General features: G+C 38.5%; 1 protein-coding gene across 1 annotated transcript in view; it reads right to left on the reverse strand.

Annotated features, from left to right (window-relative positions):
• The window catches only part of tpk1 (thiamin pyrophosphokinase 1), a 106,751-nt gene that overhangs the window by 32,555 nt on the left and 64,441 nt on the right, over positions 1 to 9,755 (reverse strand). Inside the window, exon 7 of the mRNA XM_037694318.1 lies at positions 4,143 to 4,251. Within this exon, the coding sequence (XP_037550246.1) occupies positions 4,143 to 4,251 (109 nt within the window). The remainder of the gene's footprint in view (positions 1 to 4,142; positions 4,252 to 9,755) is intronic.

The following is a 9,755-nucleotide window of genomic DNA, read 5'->3' on the forward strand; positions in this document are numbered from 1 at the left end:
TGGTTCTGTTAGCAGCATGGTTCTGTTAGCGCCATGGTTCTGTTAGCGCCATGTTTCTGTTAGCGCCATGGTTCTGTTAGCGCCATGGTTCTGTTAGCAGCATAGTCCTATTAGCAGCATGGTTCTGTTAGCAGCATGGTTCTGTTAGCAGCATAGTCCTATTAGCACGTCTATGCATGGAACTTGCGGTGCATTAATGTTTACCCAACTCAAGTCTTGCAGCTCTAAAAGCCCCTCGATTAAAACAGAAGCTTTGGGTACAGGGATGTGTGCTGCTAATTCTGCTAGCCAGGGATATACTCCTTCATTTTCACCAGTCCAACAGATTAATGTGTACAGGAATGCCGGAACTCTGTCATAATAGAGTCATAATTTAGCAAGACTTTAAATATACAAAAAAAAGTCAATTTCTACCATATATTTCTGTATATTTTATATTTATTCTTGAAAATTACTTGGTTATCGCAAAGCAGAGTCTTTAATAGTGGCAGCAAAGATCTGAAATAATACATAGCAGACATGCACTGTTGTGAGAACATAACTCCTTCATTCAACAAGCATGAAGTCATTATTTCTTCCTGATTCGCATGCCGCTTTATCAAAGAGATGTGGTGCATTACCATAATCAGGTGTGGCTCATGAACATAATTACACACTGACTTATATTAACGCTCATTTTAACAGATAAAGCAACGCTACATTACCACATTATTACTGTATTAACGTTGACAACCTCAACTATAATTCTTGATTTGCCTCAGTTTTCAAAAACCAATCAGCTTCAAAATTGTATATATTCCTACATGTCTAAAATACATTCTTATGTTGGTCTACTTGCATCAACATTCTGTTTAGGTTCTAAAAAAAAAAGCACAGACAGAAATAACGTGATAGCATAAATGTTGAACTCCCATATAAACGTGACTGTATTTCCCACAAGGCTACTGCACAAATCTAAATCATATGGTGGGTTAAAAACCCTTCTTCCTATGACAACCCATTAAGGTCCTGGCATGTTTTTTGGTAATTGCATTTCCACAAGAGGGGATAGAAAACGTCAGGTAAGAGTGGTCAGAGTGATGGAACTGTAATTAGGTATACTTTATTTATGTAGCGTATCAGGAGAAATCAACGCGAGCTAAATTAGTTTACTTAATTGCACTTGTGTTAGTTTTTCCTTTGCTGACACTCAGCTTGCTCTCTGGCTCACCAGCAACTACCCATTTCTCTTCTTATTTATTTATTATTTGACTATAAGAGAATTATGTTTACTGGAGCTGATTAATAAATATTTGCAAGTTTCCATAGAAACTTGACCTAACGGTGGGACCAGCAGTACCTCCGTCCTCCAGACCAAGTGAGGAATCCAGCGAAAACACTTTTGTTGTCTCCTGTCGGGGAGAGAAAAGGAGAAACTGGAAACACTGTCCGTTCGTCCGTGTATGATGCGAGTGCAATAACTTGAAAAACAATTGAGGTACCGACTTCCATTTTGGTGTGTGACTGCATCTCGATATAATATTTTTATTTATTTATCTATTTATTTAATGGCCACCCTTATCAATTCAGGAAAGTATGGTTTCTAGTTTTTATATTGCTTAAAAGTAGTTTCTTTAAATGATTGAGGTAGCCCTTGGGTGGCCAACTATTAACCTATGGTGGTCAAGGCCACCATTTGCCACCCCCCGGCTCAGCCATTGTACCTGTTGATGGATAAACTTTGCTCCATCCACTCTGCGCCACCATGGCCAATAAAAAAAAAAAAAAACTTTGTTCTTATTCACAGTGTAACTCTCACCCACGTACATATCTTGCACCAAAAGCAGAAAGGTTTAGTTGCAGTCACTGTTCAATTCCAGTCCAGAAAAACACTCGTAGAAAACTAAAACCATTCACTGTTCGAGTCTTTCAGCGATGGAGGACATCGGAGAACAGCTTGTTTAATAAAAAGCTGTCAGAATGACATCTTTACATCGTGCATGGTTCACTGAAAAAACAATCAACTAGTATTAGTTCTGCAGGATTGTACTTTTTGGGTTTTAAAACATGTATCCCCCTTGGCTGCCTGAGTAAACACATGTACTGCTTCAGATCTGGCGTCGCAACATAAATTATTGATAAAACCTAAAAACTGATAAAATTATTGAATTAACTTGAGCCAAGTCTATTTCAGCTCATTCTCCTGAAGCGAAACCAGAAAAAAAAAAAAAAAAGTTTGCTCCTCAACTAAGAACTCGTTTTAAATTTACAAAGTAGATCAAAAGAACACAAACCACTGTAGAATTTTATTCTTGCGAGCGAGAGTTAAAAACAACCTCTGGATGCACAAAAAAACAAAAAGTCTCCTTAAGGCGAGACGGGGTGTAGTGGCTGACAGCTCAAGACTCTTTCTTTATAGAAATATCATACATTTTTAATCATAGAAAAGCTTTGAACGTAAGTGTGGGGCATCATTTCAATGAACTTCTAAAGAGTCTTTATGTCACCCGAGAATGGCACTGCTCCGACTTGGGCTTCCCCAAGCAAGCAGGATTTAAATTTCTGCACAGACATAAATTTATACAGTCAAAACAAGCACACCAGCCAGAGGAAGCTGGAATTACAATATTTCCACCAGTACTGTACATGCTGCAGTCAAGCATGTTGAAAAAAAAAAATAAAAAAAAATCACATTTTTGTTTTATATTCCAGTTCCTTTCTCAAACCCCAAAGGGGAATCATTACTTCTAGCCTTCTAAATATGCATTTGGTTAATTATGCATCTTGTTATCACTGGCTAATCTGCATAAGACTCTGATGTATTAAGTCCCACTCATTACCATTCAGAAGACCATCTCGCAGGTGTGCCAAGCAAATACACTGTACAACACGTTGTATGTTAAATAAAACACACGCCCATAAACAAGACTGGAAGTGCATGTGCACATGCACGTTGAAACATGCACTAGGACATGTTCAAACAAGCAGACATGTGCTCGGTCGAGCGTATAGACTCCCAAAAATGTACACACAAGCTCTGACAGTGGACATCCATTAAGGAGGAGACGCATTATGCAACTCCACTGACAGAAGGTCCAGTCTCCTTCCACTGGGTGGCAGTTTGGTCGGTGCCAACTCATTAAAAGCACAGCTGGCCATACGGGTGGGAGCAGGGGTGACACCACAGGGGTCCTCAGATGGAACTCCAATAGATGTTCACTCATTAATCAAGACAAAGAAAGATCTTTGGAGCATCCAATAATGTTTAGTCAGGTCACCTGGATGGATTCTTTTGTTGCTGAGACGTTTCCTCCTTCATCCGAAGGACTTCTTCAGTCTGAGGAGCCACCAAACCAAACTGAATTCCACAAACGGCTCACTCCCATAGTGGAAAAAATCAGTTTACTGGTGATAAGATGGCCTCCGGACCAGCCCTCTCCCCCGTCAACTCCTCTGAGGCGGCCATGCCAACGTGGTTCAAAACACCAAAGAAGAAGTCCTTTGGATGAAGGACAAAACCTCTCAGCAACAAAATAAACCATCCAGATGACCTGATTGATTGATTGATTGATTTATACCTGGAGTAATGAGCATGAACTTTGGTGCTCTTTGGAGCATGTTCTTTTTTTAAATCTTCACAACAAATACACGTTATTCATTTTGAGCGTCTGTAAATCACTGTCTTTTATTTGCTAGATGAAATGATTAAACTGTAAATGAAAAAAAAAAGTACCGTATTTTTCGGACTATAAGGCGCAATATCAATGAACGAGTCTGTTTTCATACATAAAACGCACCGGATTATAAGGCGCATTAAGCAAAAACAAAACAGTCAGATGTCAAACTTTATTCAACTCATTCACAATAACCACATAAAAATCGTTTTGAGGTCAGTAAGCACAACCAGAATTAATGCATAAGGCGTGATGATTATAAGGCTCACTGTCGATTTTTAAAAAAAATAAAGGATTTTAAGTGCGCCTTATAGTCCGAAAATTACGGTACTTAGTCTTTGGTGACATAAGCATTGTGAACTTAAAACTTCAGCAAAGTATTGTTTTGTCGTGACAGATCTGTCTGTATCTCAGGCTCTCTGTGCAGTGAGCCAACAAGATGTGAAAGTAAAAGAAACTGGAGGCTAATCTGAACAAAAAATAACTCACTTAGGTTCCATTTGAGTCCCGTGGTCACTGTTAGGCAGGGTCCACCTACTGGAATGAGGCTGCACCAGTCCCCCTCCAGACCGGTGTTCACTCCCAGTCTGTGGTTGCCCTGTTGGCACACAACAAGAATTACATAAATTACTGTGTACACATTAAAGGAAAGTGAAGAATAAAAAGAGAATACAAAATACGGAGCGAGACTCCTTCAACCCAGATTGAAAAGTGCAGCTTTCCCACAAGGAGCTTACGGCTCATTAAAATATATTATCATTCTTGTCAAAACTTTAGCACGTTTTCAGGGCTTAAACAGCTTTTGTCAATTAGAATTTTAATTATTCTGCTGTCTGCCACAGAGTGTCAAACAAGTTGCAAGCAGCTTTGAGCTTGATAAACACTCATTATGAACAAAAGGTTCAGTATAGAATGAAGTATGATGACATATTACTGTTCCCCAGAAGAAGAACAAACTACTTGTATTGTTTAATGGTGTCTAAAAGACTGAAGATGTGTTTATGACGGATGGTGACAAATATGACCTTTTTTTCCAAACTACCTCTATGAGAAATAATGCCTTACACCACTTGCCCACTGATGTATGAAACCTCTCTGGGACTTCCTCGTTCATTGTTCCAGGAAGTATTGAGACCTTCAACACTATGATGACCTTGGCTTCCCACAGTAAGAGACAAACCATACAGTGAATCATCCCCAATGATCTAAACCTCCATATTAACTCCTGTCCTTGCTCTCCAGGGTTCCAGTCCCTCCCAGCTGAGTTGCAGCCTACTGTTGATGATCACGTCTGTAAATAAACACTGTTAATTAATCCTGATCTTGGAATTGCTATTTTTGGTTACTACTTATCGGAGTATTGAGTAAAACCTTACAAAAATAAGGAATACATTAGGTTTACTCTGAACCCAGTCTGCCTAGAAAGTCCAATTCAGCTTTAGATACTGGCATATTTTTAAGAGAAGGACCTCGTAGTTATCATTCTTGGGTAATTTGGGGACCATCATAAATTTAGGAACCTTCTGAACTCATTGTGTCAGAGCTTCACTCATCTAAATAGAACTTAACCAGGGGAATAAATTACAATAGCTATGGTAAGTTAGTACTTATGAAAAAAGGGGTCATCCTATTTCAGCTTCCAATACAACACAGACCTCCCCAGACATGAGCCCAATTATACACTAAAAACTGGTTATCAGTTGATCTCTCCCTTCTCAAGATACTGATACAGAGAATGCACTTACAACAAATAACAGATGAACAATTATCTGCCATACCAACATTTATATTTTTGTAAAACCATGAATACAAGATAAGGCCGACCTACATACTGTAAATCTCCATGCTGAAATGTGACTAATTCAATTATTTAAAATATAGTTATTAATTCAGTGTGGTAAAGTCTCTTGTTGAGGGAGTCAGTACAGTAGAAGCAGTACGGCATGATTCAGAAATGTGTTGTCTGAAGTCTTCACCTATAATTCATCAAAACACCTTTACGCTTGATTTTTAGAAATAAAATTAATAACTTGGGAGCTGCATAATGGAGCAGTTGGTTTGCTTCATTGCTTCACAACAAGAAGGCCGTAGGTTCAACTCCTGACTATCTGCATGTGATTTGCCTGCTCTCCCGTGGGGTTTCCACAAGTAATAATGATAATACTTTATTTATAAAGTCCTTTAAAACAACCACAGCTGCCACAAAGTGCTGTACACATAAAATCAAGAACATTTAAACACATAAAACAGTTGTTAAAACATTAAGATCAATAAAAACAATAAAAACAGTGCAGAGCAAAATTCAGTGTGTGCTAAAAGCCAGGGAGTAAAAATGTGTTTTTAAAGAGTTTTAAAACTGGACAGTGAAGGAGCTCGTCTGATGAGAAGAGGGAGATCATTCCACAGTCTTGGAGTGGCAACAGGAAAAAAAGCTCTGTCCCCTCTGAGCCTCCGCTTAGACCTCGGCACCTCCAGGAGCAGCTGATCAGCTGATCTGAGACACCGAGCAGGAGAATATGGGTGAAGCAGCTCAGAGAGGTAGGATGGAGCAAGACCATTTAAACTTTTAAAAACAAATGAAAGAATCTTAAACTGAACTCTAAAATGAACAGGCAGCCAGTGGAGTGAAGCCAGAGTGGGGGTGATGTGCTCCCTCTCATGAACTCCAGTTAGAAGCCGAGCAGCAGCGTTCTGGACCAACTGGAGGCGTCTGAGGGAGGACTGGCTGACTCCAAGGTAAAGAGTGTTACAGTAATCCAGCCGAGAGGTGACAGAGGCATGGATTACTGTTTCCAGCTGCTGTTTTGTGAGGATGGGCTTTACCTTAGCCAGCTGTCTGAGGTGATAAAAACTGGTCTTGACCACCGCTCCAATCTGGGAATCTAATTTAAAATCACTGTCCATTTTAAAACCCAAGTTAGAAACAGTTTTCTTTACATGTGGTGCCAGATGACCCAGATCTACAGGGCAAGGTTCACAAGAGCCACTAGGACCAAACACATCACTTCTGTTTTCTTTTCATTGAAATTTAAGAAGTTTAAATACATCCAGGCTTTGATGTCTTCAAAACACAACAGACGTGGCCTAGTTGAGGGGTCATCTTTCTTTTTTAGTGGCATATAGATCTGACTATCATCAGCATAACAGTGAAAAAAGATCCCATGCTTTCTAAGGATTGATCCTAATGGAAGCAGGTAAAGGGAGAAAAGTAGGGGACCTAAAATAGAGCCCTGTGGAACCCCAAAACACAGAGAAGCAGTGGAGGATTCAGACCCAGCTATGTTGAAAGACATGGTTCTATCTGCCAGATAGGACCTAAACCAGTTCAGTGCAGTACCACAGATACCCACTTGGTGCTGTAAGCATGATATTAAAATGCTATGGTCCACGGTATCAAAGGCAGCAGTTAGGTCGAGCAGGACAAGACCCACATGGTTCTCTGATTTTTTTCCCACTGTTCATTATCAGAACTGTCAAGTTAATTGGCAACTCAAAATTGGCCATTGACGTGATGCGTGTGAGTGTAGTTAGTTGTTTGTCCATCTGTGTTCCTGTAGACCTGTGCAGGGTGTACACCACATGCTGCCAAATGACTAGTGTGGCCCAATACCAATTTTTATCAAACTGAGTACAAGTATGAGTACTTCAGTTTGTGTACTCACCGATACAGAGTACTGATACAGAGTACTTACTGAGTTCATCCGTGTTTATCTTAAAATATCTCCAAACTACATACATTTTTTTTAACCTTCAGTCACTTGCGCAGCAGAAGCAGAAATGGCGCCACCCACCCAGTACATAAGTGGTATTGGTCCCAGGTATCGGGGCCTTTTTTACAAGTACAAGGACTTGTAAAAAATGTTTGTATCGGGTCCGATGCAGACACCAGTATCGGTATCAGGACACCACTACTAATGACCATTGGAAAAAGGTGCCAACTCTCTACAGTCCTGCAAAGTACCAAGCGGGTACAGCAAAGTAGTAGACAGAAGTTAATAACTTTAACATGAATTACTTATTTCTCTCCTAGTTCTTTACATTATATATTTATGTTTTAAGTTGAGTTGCTTCAGCTGTATTTCAGTTGTTTCAGCACAGAGGTTTTTATGACTTAACCTAACGCAGGTACCACATTTTATCATTTAAATCAGCAACTGCACCGACAACTTTGACTCCTGAAAAGGTCAGAAGCAAACAAGCTTGCATTTTAGAGTCTGTACGCTGCACTGATTCATAGCACGAATTGGGCTGAGGTAGCATTGCGCATCGAGTTTTCCCACAACACGGGGACACAGGTTCTCTCAAACGTCTTCTGAGACTGGGTTACCATTTTGCATAAATACTTGTCTGAGACTTAATAAAGCAGATCACAAGAGAAAAACAAACATAGCAGGTGAACTCTGTCTCCTCTTTCTTTGAGACTCAAATTAAGTAAATTTAGCACCACCTTGGGATGAAGGCTGATTAAAACATCTTCTTCTTGCACAGGGATCTCAAAACAAAAAAGCTTGCAGTCCCACAAGTGTTTCTACACATAATTTAATAGAATGATATGAGAATTATGTAAAGCTCCGAGCCAGCTATAGAAAAAACATGACTTTGTCATTTCCTAGAGATAGCATAATTATACTTTGATACTATTTTTAGAGAGAAAAAGTACAACTTGAGCCACTTCAAAGCTTATTTTCTAGGCAGATATGCAATTATTTACCCAACAAAGAAAAAAAGCACAAAAATGTATTCAAGAATTGTGAAGGTTTAATGAATATCATCATCATTTTGAAATGACTTCTATAGAGTAAGTTAAAATGTCAGGTAAAATAATGGCACGTCAATTACAAAATGTACAAATTAATTTAATTTAACTAGCTGTATTGTTCACCTCTGAATAGGATGCTGCAAATATATTCTTGCCCATTCGTGTGTGTATGTTTGTTTCTTTATAGTATTAGCAAATATCTGGACAAATTAAAATTTTAATGAATCTCTCAAAGCATAATCATAGGAAGGGCATCTAAAACTGGTCATTTTTTGGAGTTAACGCCATTCAAGATGGCCAACGCAGCTAATCATCATAACAGCCAATATGGCGAATGACTGAGCTAAATGTTGGTGTGATAGTAGGTGGAAGTAATCCTCAACACCTACTCTGAGCACTAACTGATAAGATCTGTTTAAAATGAGTCAGTTATCTGTTAACAGAATATCTCATAAAAAAATTTTGTTCAAACTCTCAGAGAGTACGATAATCTTTGAATGTACTGTATATCGACAACTGACTAGCTTTCAACCCAATTCAAGATGGCTGCCACAGTCCATTTTACAGACATTGCCCTAAACTTTGGTATTGACTGATCCCTAACATATACATGTACTTTGAGCACTAAATAACATGCAATATTTTTGCTTTAAATGTTGGAATCATCATGGTCTCAATTTTTTAAATGTCTTAAAAGTCTTTGTTTAGGTGATATAATCTCAGTCTCTTTATTTGTCATTTGCACCACATGTGGTACAAGTGGTGGAACGAAATTGTGTACACGAGGTCCCAGTTACATCCAACAAAAGTATAAAATGTAAAAGCAGTAATAAGATCTAAGATATGAACTAAGAAAAACATCAACTAAAAATACTCTAAGCACTAGTAGCACAAAAACAATTTGCCAAACAGCAGCATGAATGTGAAAAATCTGAAGTTATATTTTCAGGATGTAGAGAAAACTAATTTAACTCATGGTATTGTTTATTTTTATTTAATTTATTGTTTATATAGGGACACGTGTTAGGCATTAAATAACACTGTACACTATATCATTTATAGCTTATGCTCATTTGCAATGCACATCCCCAGATGGGCGTTTAGCAAAATGAATGAAATCAGTGTAACATACAGTAAAAAAAAAAAAAAAAACAGTAGTCCCTCGCTACTTTGCAGTTCGTTTTTCCCGGACTTGCTCTATCACTGTTTTTCAAAATAAGATTGGACATGATACACAATTGGCTGATGGATGGATGAGCTGCACGATTGACATGGAATTATATACACACACACACGCACATATATATATATATATATATATATATATATATATATATATATAT

This window comes from Nematolebias whitei, chromosome 20 (assembly GCF_014905685.2).
Source record: "Nematolebias whitei isolate Nwh7 chromosome 20, NemWhi1, whole genome shotgun sequence".
NCBI lineage: Eukaryota > Metazoa > Chordata > Actinopteri > Cyprinodontiformes > Rivulidae > Nematolebias > Nematolebias whitei.